The sequence below is a fragment of the Microtus pennsylvanicus genome, chromosome 1 (assembly GCF_037038515.1).
Source record: "Microtus pennsylvanicus isolate mMicPen1 chromosome 1, mMicPen1.hap1, whole genome shotgun sequence".
NCBI lineage: Eukaryota > Metazoa > Chordata > Mammalia > Rodentia > Cricetidae > Microtus > Microtus pennsylvanicus.
Window position 1 is genome coordinate 139661380 of NC_134579.1, and position 25752 is coordinate 139687131.

General features: G+C 53.4%; 1 protein-coding gene across 2 annotated transcripts; it reads left to right on the plus strand.

Annotated features, from left to right (window-relative positions):
- Nucleotides 1–968: 968 nt before the first annotated feature.
- On the plus strand, nt 969–24902 carry Atp1a3 (ATPase Na+/K+ transporting subunit alpha 3). 2 transcript variants are annotated; one of them, XM_075988978.1, is made up of 23 exons: nt 969–1146; nt 5565–5651; nt 5750–5809; nt 5938–6141; nt 8926–9039; nt 9146–9280; nt 9775–9892; nt 10002–10270; nt 11355–11553; nt 11630–11739; nt 11834–11968; nt 15032–15224; nt 15460–15635; nt 15716–15852; nt 16665–16815; nt 16991–17159; nt 20936–21090; nt 21207–21330; nt 22579–22724; nt 23138–23268; nt 23789–23890; nt 24168–24259; nt 24498–24902. In XM_075988978.1, exons 1-23 carry the CDS (start codon nt 1141–1143, stop codon nt 24524–24526), a joined length of 3042 nt encoding a protein of 1013 aa, XP_075845093.1. In that variant the 5' UTR covers nt 969–1140; the 3' UTR covers nt 24527–24902. The 2 variants fall into 2 exon arrangements, with proteins under 2 accessions (XP_075845093.1, XP_075845082.1); XM_075988967.1 differs by having other exon boundaries at nt 987–1146; nt 5526–5651.
- Nucleotides 24903–25752: the final 850 nt, after the last annotated feature.

Sequence of the window (25752 nt, forward strand, 5' to 3'; positions counted from 1 at the left end):
TAGGTGTGTTTGATGGCATGCACATACATCAGTGGTATCTGGAGAAAGTGTGCAATGGCCAAGGGGAGAACTCTGTTGGTTCTGTGTAAGATCGTGCAAGGTCAGTTGTGGTGCAGTGTGTGATGCAAGTCTGTGGGGTGGTGTTCTGAGGGCGTGGGCCCTCTCCATAGCACTTCCGCCTCGTGACTGTGGTTCTGTGCGGCTGTGGTGGGTGTGAGAGCTGTGTGCTCTTCGTGGGTTCCCCTCCTACCGGTTTTTGAGCCTCTGGTTGAAGAAGACTGGTGTTGTGTGTGAAGGTGTGACTGAGATATGATTGTGAGCCTGTGGTGGTGTCTAATGGGGTGCAGATGCGTCCTGGGGCTTCCTCTTGTGTTCTGGCTTCGTCGTGTCTCCTGTGTGATGTGTGTGGTGGTATCTCATTGGGTAGCTCAGTCAGGGCTGGGACACAGTGAGCAGGGTCTTAGGACTCCTTCCTGTCTTTGCAATACTCCTCCTCAATTTGGTAGCTTTCCCCACCAATATCCTCTCCTGCAGTATCTTCTTCCTGAACAGTGTCCAGCACAGACTCCTGGGGTCCCTCTACATACTGCAAGATGGTGGTGGTCTAGGGCCCTGCATGACTGCAGCTCACTGGGGCTTGCTTCCTACCCTGTGCCCACAACACTCCCAGAAGAAGGCAGTTTCCGGGGTGCTTCCTCCCTCAGAGCCTCCATCCCTGAGGTCCCTCCCTGCATTGACGGGGGTCTCTAGGTCTACCATCCACCGTGGGGTGTCCGGGATCCCCACCCCCCACTGTGCTCAGCTCCCCGGTGGCGCCGCCACTTTGCAGATACAAGGTTGGAGCGGTGGGGAGGAAGGGGAGTACAGCTGCAGTACCGGGGGCCGGGCCTCGGGCTGTCCGTCATCTTATAACCGCTCCTGATTGGCCGGCGCCGCCTCCCCCCGCGGGCGCGGGCATATGAGGAGGCGGAGGCCCCGGCCGCCGCAGCCTCTGTGCGGTGGGACCCACGGACCGACAGACGCACGCTCCCACCGCGGCGCGGGCGCTGCAGAGGCCCATCAGCCCGAGCCTGTGCCTGAGCCCTCCCTGCGGCCACCGCTAAGCAGCTCGTCCGCCGCTCTTCCCACGGAGCCGCCAAGATGGGGGTAGGTGCAGGGGTCGGCAGGACACTGCGTGTGTGTGACATTGTGGGTTCAGTGACTCTGGGTTGTGCGGGAGTTGGGGGGCTCCCGCATTCCTGAACTCTGGGGCCTAATCTGCGGGGACCCTCGTGCCGGCTGACCTGACCAGTTCGTGTGATGGTATGTCAGAGTGAGTGGGTTACTGAGTCGAAGGGGGTCTGTGGCGCATGTTGGTAGCTTTGTCTACGGGGAAGGGGGCTAACCCTTAGCATCTCGGTTTGACCTTGTGCGGTTGATCGTGTGCCCGTTGCATGAGTGCAATTGCTTGAGGGTGAATGCGTGCGTGCGTGCATGCTCCCGACTCCCTCTAGCAGCAGGGTCTGCTGCCATCTGTGCCCTCCCCCACTCCGTCTAAAAGCCTGCAACCTGTCTGGGTGTGTCTGAGGGCTCTGTTAGTGTGTCTAGGGGACATTGAAGACCCCCTCCGTTCCCCGGGTCCCCTGGCCCAATGGAGATAGATACAGGCTATGGGATGGACATGAGATGACCTCTCTTTCTCCTTCCAGGCCTGGATAAGGGTGATCTGCAGTGACCGACTTGGGGCTGCAGAGTTTGTGCTGGGGGCTTTAATCTGGGGGGAACAGACATGAAGGCTGGGAGGAGGGGGAGGAGCAGGAGAGAAATGGCTGACAGACAAGTGCCTGGCTAAGGGTGTACAAGCACAGCCATGTGGTGGAGGGGGAGCTTGCATGCCTGGCTGTGTCCTTGCCTCCGTGTCCGTGTGTCCTTCTCTGTCTGTGCGTCTCTCCAGCAGATGCAGCCTCCTCCCCTGACTGACCACCTGACCCCTGCTGCGGCCCTGGATTCCTCCCTGTGTGTCTGGGGTGGGACCTGGGGGGGGGGCGTCTGGCAGTGGATGGGTTGCGGGGCCACGGGATAAAGAGAAAGGGTCACTATGGGGGAGCCAAAGGAAACATGAAAGATGGGGAGAAAGATGGCGGATGGAGGCTGAAGGGCCTACGGATGAAGATGGGGGATGGAGCTACTGGTGTGGGGGTTGGGTGGGCAAGGGGGGATGGGAAGGAGAACTAGGTGGAGGAGGATTAGTGGAGAAAGGGGGAGATGAGAGTCCGTGGTGGCTTTCAGGTAAGTGGGATGAAGCTGGGGAATGTGGAAGACTGGCTGTTCTGAAGGGAGGGGTGCAGTGCTTCAGGCAATGGGGATGAGGTGGGGAAGGAAATGACTTAGATGTGGGGGAGACAGACATGGCAGAAACCATGGGAGAGAGACCCCAAAAAACAAAGAAAGGGACAAGACATGGATGCCAAGAGAGAGACAGAGGTGGCAGACAGAAGTGGAAAGACACAGAAAGACAAAATGAGAAACTGAGGCTGACATGGAGAGAGAGGGAACAACATTTCTACCCAAATAATAAAGAAACAAACAAATAGCCCACCCGAGAGATGGGAAGAGGAGGCTGGGCTCAGCAGGTAGGCTGAGGTAGAGGCTTAGAAAGGACGTCACAGGTACCCTGGGGTGGGGGGCAATGGCGTGTGGAGGCTGTGTGAGCCACGCAGGTGGCAGGGAGGCAGACCGCATGGGAAATGGCTAGGAGCTGCAGAGGCGGGCTGCAGCAAGACAGGCATGTCCCCCACCCCTAGAGGTGCTCCTGCCCCACAGTGTGCCCATCTGGTCTTCTCGCCTTCCCTGGGAAAGCCTCAGTTCTTCGTGCCAACAGATGGAAGCCACCCTCAAGGGAGGCTGGTCTGGCAAGGGCAAGCAGGAACTAAGGCTTGGGTTGCCAGGGGCGTGGGCGTTACTGTCCTTCCCAAAGGTCCAGGCTCCTGCCTTCCCTTCTAAGACAGAAGGGTTCTGACCCCCGTCCCCCTCCCTTAGACCCTGGAGGTCAGGCCCAGCCTCTTCCCTCACACCTAGGAGTCCAGGTCCCAACCCTTCTGTGTCAGGGCCCACACTGCAGCTCCCTAGGGATTTGGGAATGGGGTAGCTGATTCCCCTATTTCTGCCAGACCCTATCTCTTCTTGTGCCTGTCACCCTTCTCACTTCTCCACCTTGACTTGCTATCCTCACATCCCTCCCTGTTCCTGCCTCATCTGCAGAGGTAGACACGCCACCCTGCAGCCCATAATTCAGGAGGGTGGAGGATCACCCCAAGCCTCCTTGTCTGAGGCGCAGTACTGCTGCAGGGCTGGCCAGGAGCCAAGCTCCCGCCTCCCCAGTGCACTCCCTCCTTGGAATTCCCAGGCTTCCAAGGCTGTGGCTCCTCCCTATACTCCAAAGTCAGCCCTGGGTCTGGGGGCAAACAGCACGCAAGTCAGACTGCTACAAGGTCACAAGGAGATTAACGCTGAGCTGTGCTGAGCCTCGGATCCCAGCTTGGCCCTGGGCCTGCAGGATCTGTCTGCAGCCCTCAGCAAGCATTGAGCCTCCGCCCACCAAGCCTGCCAGCCTCGGATGCCATGCTCCCCACCTGCCCAGGTCACCAAATCGGAACTCAATCCGGGCCTAAGGCTTTTCTTTTTCCTTTCTCTTCAGTACCCCCTCCCAGTTCTTGCTCGTTCCTCGAATCTTGACTGTTCAAGACTGTCTGCAGTACACAGCTGTCCTCAGAAAAATCAGAGTCACACCTTTCCCATTAAGCCCATGACTACTGATAGGTAGCACACTGCCTCCCACCAGAGACTTTGTCCCAGCTGTCATCTGGAGTGCCCCTTCCTCTCCTGATTTCCCTGGCCTCTGGGGGTCCCCCAAGATCGGCTGAGTCCTTTGAGGCATCCACAGTGTAGGAGACCGGCCAAACAAAGAGCAGGGGAGACAGGCAGTGACCTCCATGGAGACCTTGCACTGGAAAGTCAGTCGCCAAAGCATGCAGAGATTGAAATAAGTAGAGCAAGGAGAGAGACAGACACAGGCAGTCAGAGCTGGGTGTCCTACTCCTGCCTGGCAGCCAGACGTTTAAAAGGCAGGAGCAGGAGGCCCACCAGGAATGGAGACTAGCCTGATCTACATAGTAAGATACCTGTGGGGGAGGGGGCAGGCAGACAGAAAAAAAGCAGTCTAAGAAAGAAAGAGGGAATTTCTAGTTGAGACAGAGACACATAAAAGGATGGAGGCAAGAAGATCCCAGAGTGAGAGTAAGGGAGAAAAACTGACAGAGAGAAAGATTTAGGGCAAAATGGACAAACCAGAGAAGAGGTGCCACAGGCAAGAACGAGGCAGTGACCCCAGGAAATGCCCTGAGGAGATAAGAATGATGGCGCCCCCCCTGCAGAGCAAGACAACGACAACAGGGGCCCTCGGAGGTGACCTGAGATTTCGGCAGATGCCACCTGGGAAATAGAGGGGACCAAAGGCTCAGAGATTGAGATAGTACCGGAGACAGATGGCAAGAGCCAGGGACAGAAAGACAGACAGCACCAAATGAGAGGAGAGACAGGAGAGACACAGAGGCAGAAGGAGACGGGCACAAGCTAGCAAATAAATGCCAAACAGCTAGCGAGACAGAGCAGAAAGAAAGACGGATGTCGAGGACAGCCGCAAAGCCAGAGACAGCAGTCCAGGAAAGTTCAACAGGCCGGAGGAAAAGAAACAAAAGGATACATTGAATGCTGGGGCGCAGCTCAGTGGGCAGAGAGCTGGCCTGGCTTATGCAAAGCCCTGGGTTGGTTCCAGCACTGCAGAGCTGGAGGCAGGAGGAACAGAAATTAGCCTGGCTACATAGCGAGTTCAAGATCAGCCTAGACTGTCTGTATGGGACCTTGTCTCAAAGATGAGCGCCCGCGCACGCGCACACACACAGAGAGACAGACAGACAGACAGACAGACATGGTGGTTCATGACCATATCCAGCACTTGGGAGTTTGAGGCAGGAGGATTGTTATGAGTTCCAGTCTGTGATGCATAGGAAGTTCTGGGACAACCTGGGCTTAAAAAACAAGACCCCCATTTCTTAATTGTAATATTAATAATAAAATTAATAAGTTAAAAGGGGACAGTGAGTAGGCTCAGTGGGCTAAGGAGTTTCCCTACTAGCCTGACGGCCTGAGTATGATTCCCAGGACATGGTGAGAAGTGATTCCTGCAGACTGTCCTATGACCACGCGTACGCTATAGCACACTTGCACATTAAATAAATGTTTTTAAAAAAACTGAAGGAGGGAAGGGGAGAGACTCATAGACATGAGGAAGGAGACAAACAACCTCAAGTCCCAGAGATACCTCTAACCAGACAGGAGGCGAACTAGATGAGACAAGTCTGGGGGTGGAGATTCTGGGAGATGCCCAAAGACACCAGAAAGACAGTGTGAGGCACGGAGAGGCCAGGCCAGAATGAGAGCCAGGCGCTGGGGGCCGGTGTCGCTCTGGAACCCCTTCTCGCCCGCAGTCTGGTGGCTCTGACAGCTATCGTGTCGCCACCTCGCAGGACAAAAAAGATGACAAGGGCTCGCCCAAGAAGAGCAAGGCCAAAGAGCGCCGGGATCTGGATGACCTCAAGAAGGAGGTGGCTATGGTAAGCGTCACCGCCTTGTTAGTGTCACCCCACCACGGTCCCGCCTGCCCAGAGAAGCTGTGTGAGATTATGACAATCTCCCCCAAATCCTTCTCCAGACAGAGCACAAGATGTCCGTAGAAGAGGTCTGCCGGAAATACAACACCGACTGCGTGCAGGTGTGGAGGGGCGGAGCCAGGGCTCTGGGGGAGGAGGGCTGGCAGTTGTGGGTCCTTGTGGGCGGTGGCTTTGATCTAGGGGGGGGGCTTCTCTGGGAAGGCTCCCATATGAGTGCCATGTCTTCTAGGGCCTGACACATAGCAAAGCCCAGGAGATCCTGGCCCGAGATGGGCCTAATGCGCTCACACCACCACCCACTACCCCAGAATGGGTCAAGTTCTGCCGACAGCTCTTTGGGGGCTTCTCCATCCTTCTGTGGATCGGGGCAATCCTCTGCTTCCTGGCCTATGGCATCCAGGCGGGGACTGAAGATGACCCCTCTGGTGACAACGTGAGTAGGCCCCCACACCCTAGCCACTGAGGAACACAGACACATATGCCCGTCTAGACCTCCTGAGCCTCCTCACCTCTCACCACCCAACGGTCACAATTACCCCTCAGAACACAAGATCAAAAGTAAGGAAACCACTGCCCCAAACAGCCTGAGACAGCTGGGTGTGGCTCAGTCGTAGGGCATTTGTTTGGCCAACTTTCTTGGGGAGCTGAGCTCAGTCCTCTGCATTCATAGAGGACATGTGTCGCACCAACTGTTATTCCCTTACACAGAGATCTGAGGCAGGGATTATGAGTTCGAGTCCACCTAGGCTGCATAGGAGAATCCTGTCTCAAAAAAATGTTGGCTAGGGAGAAGACTTAATAGGTAAAGCACTTGCCATACAGCCTTGAGAGCCCGAGTTCGAATCCTCAGCACCCACATGAAGCATACACCCTGGCACGCTCCTGTAATACCAGTACTTCTGTGGGGAGATGGGGGGACAACAGGAGAATCCAGCCTGAAGTATGCAGTTGGGGTAAAAGAGAGACGCAGGGTGAGAGCCATGGCTTAGTGACTACGAGTGCTTGCTGCTCTAGCCGAGAGCCTGGGTTTGGTTCCCAAGCCACATGGTGGCTCACAAGAATCTACAAGTACAGTTCCAGGAGATCCAGCACCCCCTTCTGGACTCTCAGCACCAGGCACACATGGTGTGCACAGATACAAAAAAACAAAACAAAACACACACACACACAAAAAACAAACCAAACAGCTGGGCGGTGGTGGTGCACGCCTTTAATCCCAGCACTTGAGAGGCAGAAGCAGGTGGATCTCTGTGAGTTCAAGGACAGCCTGGTCTACAGAGTGAGTTCCAGGACAAGCTCCTTAGCTACAGAGAAACCCTGCCTCAAAAAAACCAAAAGAGCAAACAAAAAGGCAGAAATTTTTTTAACTAAATAAATAAAGAAAGAAAAGAAAAAAAGCAAACAAAAAACCGAGGCCCTCTTTTATTTTTTATTTTTTTTTAGTTTTTTTTTGAGACAGGGTTTCTCTGTGGTTTTGGAGCCTGTCCTGGAACTAGCTCTTGTAGACCAGGCTGGTCTCGAACTCACAGAGATCCGCCTGCCTCTGCCTCCCAAGTGCTGGGATTAAAGGCGTGCGCCACCACCGCCCGGCCTGAGGCCCTCTTTTAAAGTGAAAAGTGGAGCCAATACCTAATGTCTGACTTCCACATATGCTGTGGTGCATGCACACATGCACACACGCCCTGTTCACACGAAAGAATGCATGAGCCCATAATTTTTCATTGTAAAAAAGGAAAGAAACTGCATAGTTCGGCTGGTAGAGTGGTTACCTAGCACACATGAAGGTCTAGGTTTGATTGCCTAGACCTGGGTGTAGCTGTGTGAGCCTGTTGTGCAAGCACTGTGGAGGCTGAGGCAGGAGGATCAGGAGTTCACTGTCTGAGTGAGCTCCAAGAGACCTTGATTGAAGAGGAGAAAGAGGTAGGGAATGAACTAGAGTTCCGGCTTAAGGCTCTCCCACCTTAGCAGCTTTGGAGACAGGTGCTACCAGATGGTCACAGCCTAACAAATGACTAGGGATGAGGAGGAAGGTCAGGGTTCATGTAATTCCGCACAGGAGACAGGTGTGCGACAAGGCTGTTACAATTCTCATGCCTGTGATCACAGACACCCACACAACTACATAGGGATCTTCACGTGTATACAAGGAGTGAACGTGGAGAGTCCCAGTAAGAGGACACAGGTTCAAACCCAGTTACCCCATAGGAGGCACACACACAGGTGCAGTCTGCACAAAAGCAGATCTGCAGAGCCAGGCATGATGGCCAGCGCCTGTCACGCCGGTGTTGAGGAGGTTAAGCCAGGAGGATGAAAAACTCAAGGCCAGCTTGCTCTACAGAGTGAGTTCCAAGACAGCCAGGGCTACAGAGACCCTATCTGAAAAACAAACAAGAAAGCAAAGCCAGATGTGGTGGGACATCCTTGAATTCCCAGCACGGTAGAGGAAGCAGGCAGGAGGATCAAGAGTTCAAAGTCATCCTCAGCTATGTGGCAAGTGCTAGACTAGCTTGGGCTATGTCTCAAAAAGGAAAATGAGACAGGTGGGGGTTAAGCACTTGCCCTTTGGGCCTGAGGACCTGAGTGCAAGCCCCAGAATTCGTGGTGATGGCAAGCGCTCGTAACCCAGTGCTGTGGAGGTGGAGGCAGGCTGACCCCTGGAACCTGATGGGCCGGCAGCCTTGCCCACTTGGTAAGCTTTAGGACGAGAGAGACCCTGTCTCAAAAAAATATAAAAGGAGCCAGGCAGTGGTGGCGCATGCCTGTAATACTAACACTCCAGAGGTAGAGACAGGTGGATCTCTGAGTTCAAAGCCAGCTTAGTCCACAAAGCTTTTACACAGAGAAACTCTGTCTGCAAAAACAAAAAAAGAAATATAGAAGGTACGGTGCCCAAGGGATGTAATTTGAAGTTGCCCTCTAGCCTCCATGTGTGCATGCCATGCACACGTGAACATACATGCACACATAAATGAAATGTAGTCATGAAAGAATAATAATAGTAATAATAATAATAAACACAAAGATGCGCCGTAACGAAGACTTAAGCACACAGTCCTGCAAATGCAAGGCGAGACCTGCAGGCGTACAAACAGACAACAGACAGACACACAAAGAGCAAGGACACAGGTCCACAAAGCTCCCTCGCAGGCCTGGGAGTGGAGGCAGGCGGGGAGTGTGCGTGACTGTCACAACACCGTATCCTGGTGTGTCCCCACAGCTCTACCTGGGCATCGTGCTGGCGGCTGTGGTGATTATCACAGGCTGCTTCTCCTACTACCAGGAAGCCAAGAGTTCTAAGATCATGGAATCCTTCAAGAACATGGTTCCCCAGGTGAGGAGGGCCCAGCACGGGGACAGAAGGACGTGGCCAGGTGGGCTGTGCCCAGGGACTCCCAGGCAGGGAAGTTCAAGGGCTGACATTTCTGTCTCACACCCAGCAAGCCCTCGTGATCCGGGAAGGTGAGAAGATGCAGGTGAATGCCGAGGAGGTGGTGGTCGGCGACCTGGTGGAGATCAAGGGTGGGGACCGGGTTCCAGCTGATCTTCGCATCATCTCGGCCCATGGTTGCAAGGTGGGTCAGTGCTTGAGGTTCCAGCACTGCTCTCCACTCTCAGGACCGAGAAGGAAAATCCCGATACCTTCAATAGACCCCAGAGTTCCAGACCCCAGCCTCTTCCCTCAGACCAGGGAATCTAGGCCTAACACTCTTCCCTCAGACCCAGGGATCCAGTCCCAGCCCTCCTCCCTCAGACCCAGGACTCCAGGCCCAGCCCTCCTCCCTCAGACACAGGAGCCCAGGCCCCAGCCTTTCTTCAGACCTAGTAATCTAGGTCTCATCCCACAAGAATTCTGAAGGACTTTAGACTTTAGGCCAGAGGTGCTATTCCTGCCTAGTGACCTTTTAGTATCCTACCTCCTGGTTTCCCAGATGCCACAAGCCAAACAGGGCTCCCCTCCTTTTTCTTTGTCACTTCCTGGGACAGGCTTTCCTCCAGGGCCCCTTGGTTCCTTGCTCTCTGTTCCTGGGCCTTGTGTGGAACCTTACCCATGCTGTTCCATCCTCAGGTGGACAATTCCTCCCTGACCGGCGAATCTGAGCCCCAGACCCGCTCCCCGGACTGCACACACGACAATCCCCTGGAGACCCGGAACATCACCTTCTTTTCTACCAACTGCGTGGAAGGTGAAGGAGGGGCCCCAGGGGCACAAAAGGAGAGATGTGACCCAGAAAGAGGGGTACCTGCAGCCTTCTGAGTCCTAGCAGACCCCAACCTCTTCCTTTGGCCCTACAGGCACCGCTCGGGGTGTGGTGGTAGCTACAGGTGACCGCACCGTCATGGGCCGCATTGCCACCCTGGCCTCAGGCCTGGAGGTGGGCAAGACGCCCATCGCCATTGAGATCGAGCACTTCATCCAGCTCATCACTGGCGTGGCTGTGTTCCTGGGCGTCTCCTTCTTCATTCTCTCTCTCATTCTGGGATACACCTGGCTCGAGGCTGTCATCTTCCTCATCGGCATCATCGTGGCCAATGTGCCAGAGGGGCTGCTGGCTACTGTCACGGTAAGGTTGAACCCCAAGGGAGGGGGACTGGGGCCAGGACCCCCTGAAACTGGAGCAACAAGTGCTCTTCCTGCTGAGCCGTCTCTCTAGATCAACACCTTAAAAAAAAAGCCCACTTTATTTTATGGGTCTGAGTGTTTTGCCTGCATATATGTGTGTGTATCATGTGTGTGCCTGATGCCCTTCGAGGTCAGAAGAAAGCATTGGATCCCCTGGAACTGGAATCACAGACAGTTATGAGCTACCATGAGGGTGTGGGGAACCAAACCTGTGTTCTCTGCAAGAGCAACAAGTGCTCTTAACCATTGAGCCACCTGTCCAGCCCTGCCCCATTGCCTTTTTAAAAATAATTTATTTTTACTTTATGTGCATTGGTATTTTTCATGCATATATGTCTGTGTAAGGGTGTCAAATCCCCTGGAACTGGAGTTTCAGACAGTTGTGAGCTGCCATGTGGGTGCTGGGAATTGAACCTGGGTCTCTTGGAAAAGCAGACAACCACTGAGCCCCCTCTCCAACACCTCCCCCACACCATTGCCTTTTATTTAAATTCAACTCACAAAATTAGGATGTACCCACTCATGGCAAAAGTGGAATAATAGCTTCTTTTTGTGTGTGCTGGGAATTGAACCTGGGTCCTCCGGAAGAACAGTCACAAAAAAAAATACACCCTGACTGCAGCTTCCCCTCCCTCCGCTCCTCCTAGTTCTTCCCATTTTATTTGTTAAATTTTAATTGTTATTTATTTGGGGACATTTGTGAGCTGCCTGATGTGGGTGCTGGGAGCCAAACTCGGGTCCTCTCTCAAGACCAGTATGTGCTCTTATTCGCTGAGCTGTCTCTCCAGGCCCCCACGTTAGCTGTTTTGAGTGTGAGTCTGTTGTGCCTACTGCCTCTGAGAGCATTCTGCTGTGTTTTGAGGCCATATCTGCACCTGTCAGTTGTTCAACAACCACACCTACCACCCCAATATTTAACACTCACTCCACAGCCCTGGCCTGGGTGGTCTTCACGATTTGAGCTGAGGCCAGGCAGGTGAACTGCAGACCTCTGTATGGTTCCCCTGTCCTTGCCCATCTTCCAGGTGTGTCTGACCCTGACCGCCAAGCGCATGGCTCGCAAGAACTGCCTGGTGAAGAACCTGGAGGCCGTGGAGACCCTCGGCTCCACTTCCACCATCTGCTCGGACAAGACGGGCACCCTCACCCAGAACCGCATGACTGTTGCCCACATGTGGTTTGACAACCAGATCCACGAGGCCGACACCACTGAGGATCAGTCAGGTGGGTGGGAGCTCAGGGTGGGGACTGGGGCACCCGGTCCCAGGGGGCCTCGTGGCCTCACACATGACTCCCATAGGGACCTCTTTCGACAAGAGCTCACACACCTGGGTGGCTCTGTCCCACATCGCCGGACTCTGCAACAGGGCTGTCTTCAAGGGCGGGCAGGACAACATCCCTGTACTCAAGGTGGGTGCAGCTGCCTGCCCACTCTGACCCCACACATCCTCCCCCTTCCTCCTTCCCTCCCCCCTCCCCACATCTGACTTTCTGCCTGCCGCAGAGGGACGTGGCCGGTGACGCCTCTGAGTCTGCCCTACTCAAGTGCATCGAGCTGTCCTCGGGGTCCGTGAAGCTGATGCGCGAGCGAAACAAGAAAGTGGCGGAGATTCCCTTCAACTCCACCAACAAGTACCAGGTATGAACTCCAGCTCTGCAGACTGTGTGAGCCTTCCTGGATCAATATGAAGAAATGTCTGTTTGAGCTGGGTGTGTTAGAGAACACCCGTGAGCCCAGCGCTTGGGAGGTAGAGGCAGGAAGATCGGGAGTTCATGGTCATCCTCAGATACATAGTGAATTTGAGGCCAACCTGGGCTACACAGGGCATGGTGGCAAAGGCTGTAATCCCAGCACCGAGGAGGTGGAGGTAAGCGCATCAAAGCTATCCTTGACTACCTAGCGAGTTCCCGGCCAGCCTGGGCTACATGAGACCCTGTCTCAGACCGAGGAAACTATTTCATCCCTGTCTGGCTTGGTGAAAAGAGGGGATAATTGGGGTTCATGATAGGAAACGAGCGTGAGGAGTTACTTACAGGAGCGTGAAATGACTCAAAACAGCTGCATCACCAAAGACGGCCACCCCAGCATGGGTGATGACTCATGAAAACTGTTATTGGAGTCCCAACTCCAAGACAGCTGCGGGGACCGGAGGGAGGACTGGGTGTTAGCGGCCTGGCCACCATCATCACAGACCTAGCTGTCACTACGGGCGAAAGCCTTCTGCGGGTCACCACGGGGAACTCGGCTCCACTATAGCACCGGTCATGTCCGGTGTGGAGGAAATAGCTACATTACCGCGTGGGGACTGCAAGCAGGGATTGCAGTTTCTCTATGATTCCCGGGTGTAGCCCCCTCTGTCCCGCTTCCTTGTGGCTTTGGGGCAAGATACTGCTCTTTATCACCTCTCTGGTTGCCATCTGTAAAACCGAAGGGTGGTGATAGCCGGAGTGGGGGAGAGGAAGTGGCTGAAGCGGGAGGTAGGGGATGGGCCCTAGCCACCAGCTCAAGCACATTCTCCAGAGAGTTTTTGAACCTCTTGGTCCTGTTTGAGGTCCTGGGGCACACGGGGCAGTGAGAGCAACACGGAGACTCTCCCTTTCTGATGCGCTAGCCCTAGGAGATAACCCAAGGACAAGGGCAGGAGCCCTGCTCGCTTAAAGGAAAGCAAGTGCAGGCAGCAGGCAGCGGGCGTGGTAAGGGAACGAGGACAAGGCCTAGAGAACCATGGGGGCCCTGGGGGCTGTGGGGGAGACCTGGCCACGACCCTGAGCAGGGGCAAGAGCCATGACCGGAAGCAGAGGGAGGACAGGGCTTGACGCACTTGCTCAAGGACAGACAGTTTTGTGAGGCTCCAGCTCACATACCACGAGCATCTGTGTTAGTGTACCCGGACTTGGGCCACCACCCACTGAGACAATTTTAGATTGTTTTTTATCACCGCAGAAAGAAACCCCGCACTCTCTCAGTTTCTGCCCACCCCTTCTCCAGCAAGCCCCACCCCCGTCTCAGCAAACACTAACCTACTTTCTGTCTCTGTGGATTCACTTGTTCTCACCGTCTCGTAGAAAAATGAAATCATGTAATACTTGGCCTTCTTAAAAAAAAAAAAACCTTTTATTTCACTCCGCCTCATTTTCAGGATCCACCGGCATGTCCACCAGAGCCTCACGCTTTTTTAAAAATATATATTATTGTGTGTACGTGATGGCAGTGGTTGCTTGCGGAGGTCAGATGACAACTTTGTTGAATTGGTTCTCTCCTACCTTTATGGAAGTTTCAGGTATTGAACTCGGGTCTTCAGGCTTGCACAGCAATCACCTCTACCCGTTGAGTCATGCCACCAGCTTCCTAATGACTTTGTTGTTTTTGTTTTTCAAGACAGGGTTTCTCTGTGTAGCCCTGGCTTTCCTGGAACTCACTCTGTAAATCAGGCTGGCCTCGAACTCACAGAGATCCACCTGCCTCTGCCTCCAGAGTGCTGGGGTTAAAGATGTGTGCCACCATTGCTACCTGGCTCCTGGTGACTTTTTAATCTATTTACTCTTTTTCTGTTTTCTGTGTTTCGAGGCAAGGTCTCACTCAATAACCCAGTCTGGTCTAGAACTCACTATGTAGCCCTGACAAGACTCAAACTCATGGTGACTCCCTGCTTCTGCCTCACAAGTACTGTGGTGGCAGGTGTGAGCCGCCATGCCCAGCCGCTTTAGGAGAAAAAGTGTACGTCGTGTGACTATGTCACGTCTTGTTGATCCGTTCATCTATTGATGAACAGTTTGGCCGTTTCCACTGTTGACCTCTTTGCCGAAGTGCTTGCCACATTTTTCACTGACTTATGGTTTCTTTTTAGCTTTTATTTTCTTTGGACTAGGAATGGAATCCAGGATCCTATGTTAGCAACTGCTTTACTTCTGAACCACACCCCTACCTTTTCTTGATGGATTCTATGCAGGGGGCTCTACCTCTGAGACACACCCCAGCCCCTCACTGGGGGATTCTAGGCAGGGGCTCTACCACTGAGCCACACCCCAGCCCCTCTCTGGGGGATTCTAGGCAGGGGCTCTACCTCTGAGCCACACCCCAGCCCCTCACTGGGGGATTCTAGACAGGGCTCTACCACTGAGCTACACCCCAGCCCCTCACTGGGGGATTCTAGACAGGGCTCTACCACTGAGCTACACCCCAACCCCTCACTGGGGGATTCTAGGCAGGGGCTCTACTGCTGAGCCACGCCCCAGGCCCTCACTGGGGGATTCTAGGCCATTGCTCTGCTGTTGAACTTTGGCCACAAACTGGCTGATGTAGGGAAAGTAGATGCAGGGATTCAAGTGAAGGTTGATGATAGCTGGATCGGGAGCAAACACAGCAGAGGAAAGTGAGAAGGAGTTGGATTCTAGGTCCTCTTCGGGCAAGCTAATTGCTAGATTTGGGATGGCTGTACACTGAGTCTGGAAAAGGCAGAGAGAAAGTATATGACCCACAAACAGTTGGAATTTCTGTGAGAGAGATGGACAGAGACAGGAAACAGTTGGACAGAGATCTCCAGGAGACTTGAGAAACAGGAAAAGGCCTAGAGAGATGCGGGTCATGCTCTTAGCCGCCTGTCCTATCCTGACACGGGGAAGGTGTGCTTCTCTAGCTCAGTGCAGACAGCCTCCAGGTCTTCGCAGGCATGGCTTAGGTAGACCCCCTTCTCTGTTGCAGCTATCCATCCATGAGACTGAAGACCCCAACGACAACCGATATCTGCTGGTGATGAAGGGCGCCCCTGAACGCATTCTGGACCGCTGTGCCACCATCCTCCTGCAGGGCAAAGAGCAGCCACTGGATGAGGAGATGAAGGAGGCCTTCCAGAATGCCTACCTGGAGCTTGGTGGCCTGGGCGAGCGTGTGTTGGGTGTGTATTATGGGTAGGGCAGGAACAGGTCCGGCTCTAAGGACCCTTGGGGGCCAGAATGCACCGTGAATGAATGAATGAGCAAGTGAATAAGGTCGTTGCCAAGAAATGAATGTGGGTTGACTCCCAGCTGTGTGGGGAGACTGCAGGGAATCCAGACAGCTGGGAGCAGGGGTGTGGACATGGTGGTCCTGAGGCTGGCACCTTCATATGCCCTTCTTGTGCCTGTCACCAGGTTTCTGCCATTACTATCTGCCCGAGGAACAGTTCCCCAAGGGCTTTGCCTTCGACTGTGACGATGTGAACTTCACCACGGACAACCTCTGCTTTGTGGGCCTCATGTCCATGATTGACCCTCCCCGGGCGGCCGTCCCTGACGCTGTTGGCAAGTGCCGCAGTGCAGGCATCAAGGTTTGTCCTGGGGCCGCTTGGATGTGAGGTCAGGGGCTGCTGCGGGAGGCCAGGCTGTCCCTGAAACACAGTGCTTACAGGTCATCATGGTCACCGGCGATCACCCCATCACAGCCAAGGCCATCGCCAAGGGTGTCGGTATCATCTCTGAGGGTAATGAGACTGTAGAGGACATTGCTGCCCGACTCAACATCCCGGTCAGCCAGGTCAACCCCAGGTGAGTAGCCTTGCTTCCGTCTAGGCTTGATCCTCAGTACTGCCCCAAACAGTATAAATACAAAGTAAAATAAAGCCAGGTATGGTGGTATACACCTATAATCCCAGCACTCAGAAGAGGAGGCAGGAAGATAAGAACTCCATAGCATGGTCCTGTTTCCAAACACTAGGGGCTAGGAATATAGCTCAGAGACAGTGTTTTCCTAGAATCCCCCAGTGAGGGGCTTGGGGTGTGGCTCAGTGGTGAGTGCTTGCCTAATAATAAAAGAGGCACTGGGTTCCATCCCCAGCACCACCCAAAAAAGGGTGGGAGGAACAGTTTACAAATAATAATATTTAAATACTTCTTTTTGAGACAGTGTCTCACTATGTAACCCTGACTGGCCTAGAACTTGTTATGTACACCAGACTGGCCTCGAGCCCCGACATCTGCTTGCCTCTACCTCCCATGTGCTGGGATGAAAGGCAAGTGGGACCCCACCTAGTGGTCAGGTTATAAATAATTATAAACAATTCCTCTCAACAGATTTAAGAAAGCCCCATATTTCTTTGCTTTGTTCCCCTCACACACCCGTATTTATGTTTGGTTTTTCAGACGTCCAGCTTTTCCGTCTTTATACCGGGCTATAACTCTCTTCCCGTTGCTCCGCCCACCCGCGTGCCTCCATGTCTGGTCCTTCAGGCTTCGCTCTCTCTGACCTTACCATATCAGACCTCCTCCTCTGCCTCCCTGTCTGTGGTCTGTCCCTCTGTCTATTAGATGCCCCCAACTCCTCACCCTGGCCTTGACACTGGTCCTTCATCTCTTCTCAGGGATGCCAAAGCCTGTGTTATCCACGGCACTGACCTCAAGGACTTCACCTCTGAGCAAATTGACGAGATCCTGCAGAACCACACGGAGATTGTCTTTGCCCGCACCTCCCCCCAGCAGAAACTCATCATTGTGGAGGGCTGCCAGAGACAGGTGAGCTCCCGCCTAGTCTGAGGGAGGGCTGGGCCTGGATCCTGGGTCTGGGGGAGGAGGGCTGGGCCTGGATCCTGAGTTCTGTGGGAGGAGGGCAGGACCTGGACCCCTGGGTCTGAGGGAGGAGAGCTGGAGCCTCAGCCTGGGTTCTCACCCTGGCCCTTCCTCCTTCCAGGGAGCGATCGTGGCTGTGACTGGCGATGGTGTGAATGATTCCCCCGCTCTGAAGAAGGCTGACATCGGGGTGGCCATGGGCATCGCTGGCTCTGATGTCTCCAAGCAGGCTGCTGACATGATTCTACTAGATGACAATTTTGCTTCCATTGTCACTGGTGTGGAGGAAGGTGAGCGGTCTGGGGAGGGAGGGATGGGGTCACTGCTAGAAGCTTTAGGAACGGTGGCTGGGAGGGGGAGCTGGCCAGGTGCGTCATAGTACACAAGGCTGCCGGATGGCATCACGGGATGAGCTGCCGGCCTCGGTGTCCCTGCATCACCTGACACGGGGCAGTGTGGAAGTATTCCAAAGTCCTGTAAATGCAGTCACCCTGAAGCAGAGGGTCCTGGGGGTGCAGAAGGCCCCCTCCCCTGACGTGAGCCGGGGTAGTCATATTCCACAGTGGACAGGAACTAGAGTGGACACTGAGCCAAACAAGGGGTCCACAATGAGACATCCACTTAAAGGAGGCAGGGAAAATGTCAGCTCCTGCAGTGAGGTAAGGGAGCAGGTGTGGGGTACGGCTGGTGTGATGGGGGTCCCCACTGCAGAGCCAACCAACACCACCAGCCTCATTTCCTGGAGGAGCTAGAAGTAGCCTCGGAAGGGGCTCTGTTATGTTTTATTATTTTACTCTGGTCATCAACAATTATACTGATAACTACAGAAAATGCCAAAGAAAGCTAGAGTCGTTGTAAGCTCACTATTGAAAAATAACTGTTCATGCTGGCATCAGTTTTCTCCCTAAGTCTAGCCCCCATCTGAAATGTCGCTACTTGCTGGGTGTGGTGGCACACAGCTATAATCACAGGGCTCAGGAGACTGAGGCAGGTGAATTGCTGAGTTCTAGGCCAGCCTAGGCAGTGAGTGAGACCCTGTTACACACACACAGAGGTCAGGACAATAACGAGCCAAGGATGTAATTTGGAGGGGTTGCCTAGCATACGGAGGATTTGAGTTTCATCCATTGCAGAAAAAAACAAAAAACAAAAACTGGCATAGTAGCTCACGCCTTTAGTCCCGGTACTTGGTAGACAGACAGGTGGATCTGTGTGATTTGAGGCCAGCCTGGCCTACATAGTGAGTTTCAGGACAACCAGAGCTACATAGTGAGACTCTGTCTTAGAGGGGAAAGTACAGTCAGCCAGATATGGTAGTTCCACACCTTTAATCCCAGAACCCCAGAGGCAGAGGCAGGAGGATTTCTGTAAATCCAGGGTAGCCTGATCTACAAATAAAGTGAGTTGTAGACTAGCGAGAACTATAATCAGACCCTGTCTCCAAACAGAAAACCAAAGTATAGTAAAAAAAAAAAAAAAAAATCTGAGCCCACAGTGACAAACTGGATGCCATTAGCCCTTGTTTCCAGTACCCCAGAGAAAAGCACAGATACTCCTCTTCCCCCCTCTGCCCTACAGCTCTGCCTGGGCAGGACAAAAAAGGCACTCCTAGATGTACTGTACTGTACGGGCATCGTACAGTCTGAAGGATGCGCTGTGGGTGGACTGGTCCCTGCTCTCAAGGCTAGGGAACACACACATGTTCTAAAACAGTCAACAAACAAGCTGTGTGTGGGGCTAAGAAGTCCACAGGACCCCAGTCCACAGAACCCCAGTCCACGGTACGGGTCTGGAAGCTGGGGAGGTCCCCAAGCCTGTGTAACTTAGTGAACCTCTGTCTCTGAGTAAGTTACAAAGAACTGGGGGAGAGAGGGAGAGTGTACTTTACCTTTCAAGGGCAAGAGGCTAGGGAGGAAAGGCCAACAAGGGGAAATTCCAGGCACTGAAAGTCCAGCGAGTGGCGTATGACATCCCCTGTCATGGTCACCCAGCTGCAAGGGACCCGTTTCTTCCCCACACATGATGATGTATAGTGGAGCTTTCTTGACTCCGCCTTTTACCTAGGAACATTTTAGGATGAGGAGCAAATAGCTTCATTGAAGGAAAATGACCTCCACATGGGGACGTTGGGGGTCAGAGGTCTTTGGCACAATGAGGACTGTTGTTTTGTTTAGTTTTGATAGGGTCTCAGGCTGCAGTCCAGGCTGACGGCAATTTACTGTGTCCCAGACTGGTCTTGAACTCACAAAAATCCTCTTGCGTTAGCCTTCCGAGTGCTGGAATCGGTGGTGGGAGCCACTGCACCTGGCTGGACTTAACAGATACATAGAAAGATAAGAAGTACACATATTACCCAGGTGTGCTGGTGTATGTGCATAATCTCAGCACTCGGGAGGCCAAGGCAAAAAGATTCAGTCTAGGCCCGTAAAAATAAAGAGAGGCCTGGAGAGATGGTTAGGCAGTGAAGAGTACATATTGCTGTTGTAGAGAACCCAAGTCTGGTTCCTAGCATCCATGCCAGGCAGGTCACTGTCTGTAACTACACCAAGGCTCCAGCGCCCTCTTCTGGCCTCCACAGGCACAACACCCATCCACCCACACACATAAAACAGCTGGGAGGTGTAGTGAAGAATGCCTTTGATCCCAGCACCCAGGAGACAAAAATAGGCAGATCTCTGAGTTCGAGGCCAGTCTGGTCTACATAATGAGTTCCAGGACAGCCAGGGCTACATAGTGAGACCCTGTCTCAAAAAATGACAAGAAGCCAGGCGCGGTGGTGCACACCTTTAATCCCAGCACTCAGGAGGCAGAGGCAGACGGATCTCTGTGAGTTCGAGGCCAGCCTGGTCTACAGGGTGAGTGCCACGACAGGCTCCCAAGCTACACAGAGAAATGCTGTCTCGAATAAACTAAAAGATAAAACAAAACTGAACAACAACAAAAAAATCCAAACGAACAAACACTAGCTGTGCTTGGTGAAATATGCCTATAATTCCAGCTCTTGCGAGGGAGATCAGAAGTTCAAGTCCTGTCCAGGTTACATGAGACTCTCAAAAAAAATTGTAGTTCCTAATGGGTGGACATGTGATATTTTGATATATGTATGTGTTGGTTACTGGTTAGTCAGGTTAAACACATCGTGTAGTATGACAACTTTGTATCTGGATACTTTTTAATTTTATTTTGAGACAGGTCTCCTTGTGTGGCCCTTAGATTAAAGGACTGTGCTATCAGACCCAGCATCTGCACCCAGTTTTTTGTTTTGTTTTGTTTTCTAATGTGGAGCAAGGTTTGAACCCAGGGCCTCGTCAATGCTAGGCAGGCACACACTACCAACTGAGCTACAGTCCCAGCCCTGTGCCTGACTTTCTTGTTTGTTTGTTTTGCTTTGGTTTGGGTTTTTTGGTTTTTTTTTTTTTTTTTTTTTTTTTTTGAGACAGGGTTTCTCTGTAGCTTTGGAGCCTGTCCTGGAACTAGCTCTTGTAGCCCAGGCTGGCCTCGAACTCACAGAGATCTGCCTGCCTCTGCCTCCGAGTGCTGGGATTAAAGGCGTACACCACCACCACCTGGCTAACCTGACTCTTATCACTCAGTTTAATACCTCAGATTTGCCTGTGAGTTCATGCATTTGTGGCTCCTCCCTTTCCTTCCTGTGATGCTCCATAGCTTAGCCACTACTTGCCTGCCATGGACTTTCAAGTTGGCTCTGGTTTGAGACTATTTTGAGTAATGCTATCATGAACATTTGTGAACTTGGCTTCTGGTGGACATAGCAACTGCTTCTCTCGGGTATAAACCTGGAGGAAGAGTTTTTGGGTTGATGGGGGTAAGGACATTTAAGCCTACCAAATAGGCTCTCCAAGGGGTGCTCTGATCAGAAGTGTGAATGCAAATGTGAGTGGGTGAGACGAGTTAGATAGGATGCGGGGGGCTGGGGTGTGGCTCAGTGGTAGTCTTGTATGGCATACAGGAAACCTAGGCTCAATCTTTAGTACCTCAAAGAAAAAAAGCAAGGACATGGGGCTCCAGTGAACCCCAAGTTCTAAGTCTGCTACTTCCCCCACAGGCCGCCTGATCTTTGACAACCTGAAGAAATCCATCGCCTACACTCTGACCAGCAACATCCCTGAGATCACACCTTTCCTGCTCTTCATCATGGCCAACATCCCACTGCCCCTTGGCACCATCACCATCCTCTGCATTGACCTGGGCACCGACATGGTAAGCTGGGCTGCCACCTAGGACTGGGGTGGGGCCACCCTCAAAGCATGTGCTCTGTGTCTCTGTCTCTCTCCCTCCCACCCCCCACTCATACAGCCCGTCTCTCTCCCATCCAGGTCCCTGCCATCTCCCTGGCCTATGAGGCTGCTGAGAGTGACATCATGAAGAGACAGCCTAGGAACCCACGCACAGACAAACTGGTCAATGAAAGGCTCATCAGCATGGCCTATGGGCAAATTGGTGAGGACTGGCTGGGACTCAGAGCCATGTGCTAGCCCAGCAGGATGGAATGTCCCTGGTCTGAGGGCTCAAAGCGTGGGGGGGGGGCTTACATGACCCTGCTTCTACTTCTGGGGGTCACATGGGCAGAGCCCTAGAGAGTGAGCCCAGGAAAGCAAAGCGCACAGGGCTTGAAGCCACCAAGTTTGGACTTCTCTTAGCTGTGTGTTTGTTTTTGTTTTGTTGTTTGTTTGTTGTGGATTTTTTTAAGTGTCTCAAACAACCCAGTTGGCTTCCAACTCACTATGTAGGCAAGATTAGAATAACCCCAAACTTCTGATCCTCCTGCCTCTACTCCCAAGTGCTGGCAATACAGGCATGAACCACCACACCCAATATTTACTGGCTGTGGATTAAACCCAGGGTTTCCTTGCTTGCTAGGCAAGTGGTCGTTCGGCCAGCTGGACTGCACCCCGAACCCCTTTCCTTGTCATGTTTTCTGTTATTGTTTTGTTTGAGACAGGGTCTCACTGTAGCTCTGGCTGTCTGGAACTAATAGGTCCTTCTGTCTGTCCACCCTGAGAGCTCCTGGGATCATGGCTGTCCGTGTCCAGAAATTAGCATCATCATCTTTACTGTTTTGCTTGTTTGTTTTGGTCTCGTTATATAGACCAGGTTAGCCTTGAACTCACAGAGATCTGCCTGCTTCTGCCTCCCAAACTCTGGGTTTGTGGTGGGCACACACCACCACACTGGTGATTTTTATTAGTGTTTAACCTAGGGCTTCCCACATGCTAAGCTAGTCCTTTACCACAGAACCACGGCAGTAGCCCTCACTCGCTGGCAGATCCCAGGCAGGTACCCTGCCACAGTTATGACCCGGTCCTCCTACTTGTTATTTTGAGACAGGGTCTCACTAAGTTGCTCACACTGGCCTTGAATTCATCGTGTAGTCCAGCCGGGTCCTGAGCATATGTTCCAGCCTCCTAAATAGCTGGGATCAACAGGCCTGTGGCACTTACTGGTTCCAGGATATTTAGAATATTTGGGCAGCCTGAGTCCCATAGCAGTGTGCCTGGAGGAGGGGTCATCCATCTGGATAACGCCCTCCCCAAGTCCCTGCCCCAGGGTCTGGAGATGACTTGGCTTAGGCAAGATAACCGAGTAGCCCATAGACTATTGTAATGTCCACAGGGTCATCGGGGGAGTACCGGGCATGCTGCCAGCTCCCGCCTCACCCTCCCCTCCTTCGGCTCCCTTCTCCCACAGGGATGATCCAGGCCCTCGGAGGTTTCTTCTCTTACTTTGTCATCCTGGCGGAAAACGGCTTCTTGCCTGGTAACCTAGTGGGCATCCGGCTGAACTGGGATGACCGCACCGTCAATGACCTGGAAGACAGTTACGGGCAGCAGTGGGTGAGTGGAGCTGGGCGTCGAGCCTCAGGACCAGATCAACAGCTAGTTCAAGTCCCAAGCTGGCCTCTCTGCCCTGAGGGCCACATCCAACCTCTCTCCCTGAATGAGGGACTTCCCAGAACCCTCTGCAAAGCCCAGCTTGGGCTTTCTTTCATATCTCCATTCCCGTCAAAGTCTGGCTGTTGTTTGTCCTTCATGGACACCCCAGGGTGCTCGGTTCCCAGCAAACGTTAAGGCCCCCTTATTCCTTGTTCTTAGAACACCTGTGTCTTCCTGTGCTCCCAAGAGGCTATGAATCTAAGAAGGAAGGGGCATTTGAGGCCCTGGAGACCCCGTGGAGGGGTCAGGGCAGCGAAGGACTTGGGAGGCAGTTACAGGACACCACTCCCCCCGTGTGTCTCTCACTTCTGCAGACATACGAGCAGAGGAAGGTGGTCGAGTTCACCTGCCACACGGCCTTCTTCGTCAGCATCGTGGTGGTCCAGTGGGCTGACCTGATCATCTGCAAGACCAGGCGGAACTCCGTCTTCCAGCAGGGCATGAAGTGAGGGTCTGCCTGCGGCTGGACCCCCTCCCTCGCTCTGAGCTTTGGGAGAGCTCTGGGCCTACAGATTTCACTTTGTTCAACCATTGCTTCCATGAACCTGTCCCTCCTCCTCTGTCTTTCTCTTTCCCTCTCCCCATCTCTCCTTCCTTCTTCCTCTCTTCCCCTTTCATTTTCTTTCTGCTTGAGACAGCACCTCGGCATTTAGCTCAAGCTAGACTCAAACTCATGGCAATCCTCCTGCCTCAGCCCCCCAAGCCATTGGGTCACATGTCTAGGTCACCGTGTCTAGCTGTCTTTCTTCTGTCATCAGTCCGTACACCCCTCATTGTCTCTTCCCCCCGTTTGTTTCTCTGCCTGGGTCCCGCCCTCTGCCCCACTCCCCCACGTGCGTCATTGTCAGCTGGGGACGCGGAGTCTTGCTCCGTTTGTTTTTCCACTCATGTCTGGGAGTCTGTGGGGCAGGGGAGCCTGGTGTAGGCCTGCTCCACATCTGGTCTTTTCTCACCTGTACCTCCAGGAATAAGATCTTGATCTTCGGCCTGTTTGAGGAGACGGCCCTTGCTGCCTTCCTGTCCTACTGCCCAGGCATGGACGTGGCCCTTCGCATGTACCCTCTCAAGTGAGTGCCCAGGGCCACCCAGAAACTCCACACTCTCCAGCCGCGGCCTCAGCCTTCAGTTTTTTTACCCCGCTCGCCCTGTCTCTCTGGATGTTCCTACTCTATCCCCTGTTGCCACCCCTGTTCTGATGCCGCCAAGTCTCCCTACCCTCACAGAGGGGCACTCTGCAGACCCCAGGCCCTGTTCAGGATCCAGGGCATTCCTCTGAGGCACCAAATGGTCCCCTCATGCCTGGGGACATCCCTCATGTCCCCTCTTCCCCTTTCCTCTCTGCAGGCCCAGCTGGTGGTTCTGTGCCTTCCCCTACAGTTTCCTCATCTTCGTCTACGATGAGATTCGCAAACTCATCCTGCGCAGGAACCCCGGGGGTGAGGGCTGCATGGCCAGGGGCACAGAGGCTGGGAGGGGAAGCTAAGACAGGGTCTGTGTAGCTCAGGCTGCCCTTGAACTCACGGCCCTCCTAAGGGAGTTTCTCAGTGCTGGGATGACAGGCCTGCCACCAACCTTGTTTTCTGTGTCACTGTCTCTTCCTCTGTCCTTGCATGTATGGCTGGCTTTCTTGTCTGTCTTCGCCCCTCACTTTGTCTCTCTTCTCTGTCATTCCAGGTTGGGTGGAGAAAGAGACCTACTATTGACCTCAACCCACCACGGCGTCGCCCACATCTTCCCTGCCCTCAGCCCAGGACAGCCCACTCTGGCACCCCATTTTGTACTCTGGGGGGAGGGGCCTTCTCTCCCCGTGGCCCCCCTCTCTCCCTGTGGCCCAGTCTCCTCTCCCACACCTTGGTTACTTCCCACTTTTCCCTCTCTTTTCCCTCTGGCTGGCTTCTCTCCCCCCACAGCCCCTGCCTCTCTTCCTCCCTTTTCTGTGTCTCTCCCCTCTCTCCCTTGCAACCCTGCCCTTTATTCCCTACCTGGGCTCTTTTTTACTCCCCTCAGCCCCGCCCCCTGGCTGATGCCATTTCCGGTTCTAATTCTGAACAATTATCAAATATATCAGTGGGGAGAGAAGCTGTGTGCCTGTTGTGCTTGCCAGCTAGTGCCGGGGGCAGACGGGGCACCCGCTGCCAGTGCCCAGTGCTGGGTGGCTCACGTGAGCCGCCTTGTCAGTTTACCTCGTAGGGTGCCACAGAATCTTCCGCGCTGCAGGGTCATGGATTTTGGATTCTAGTGAGTTAGAATTCTCAACCTAATGGATTACGGACAGGGAGTGAAGGAGGCTGGGACTTGAAAGGATCTTCTCCTTGGGAAAAGTCCCCAAGGGAGATCAAGGCCTGGTGGTGGCGATGGGCCCTAAGCGATGTCCCTCCTCAACAATGTCCTAGTCTTCGGTTTGAGGGCCTGGAAGGGGAGGTAACTTACTGAAGGTCACAGAGCTACAAATGGAGAGGCTGACAAAGGACTTTGGCTGAGGTCATCCAAGCTCTAGGTCACTGTGCTCACCTCCTCTATCACCGACGTCAGCTTTCACACGTTCACACCATCAAGGGCACAAACAGAACACAAAACCTCAGGGCTGCAGAGACGGCTCAGTGCTCCAGAACAATTCTGCTCCTGCGTGGGACCCAGGTTCCGTTCTCAGTGCCGGTAGAGGCTCACAAGCTTTCTGTAGCTCCAGGTCTAGCGCTCTGATGCCCTCTTGTGGCCTCGGCTGCTGCCAGGCATGCAAGCCGTGCACAGACATACCTGCAAACAAATGTGTACACACATAAAAATAAATTAAGCCAGGCATGGTGCAAATAAACCTCTAGAAGTTTGAAGCCAGCCCAGTAGACATAGTAGGTTTTAGCTAAGGCTACATAATGAGACTGTGACCCAAAAAAAATTTTTTTTTAAGTTTTACTTATTATGTATACAGTGT

Coding starts and splice junctions, on each gene's coding strand:
- Atp1a3 (XM_075988967.1), top strand. Junction 11,969..15,031: donor ACTCCACCAACAAGTACCAG/GTATGAACTCCA, acceptor TCTCTGTTGCAG/CTATCCATCCATGAGACTGA. Junction 22,725..23,137: donor ACAGTTACGGGCAGCAGTGG/GTGAGTGGAGCT, acceptor TCACTTCTGCAG/ACATACGAGCAGAGGAAGGT.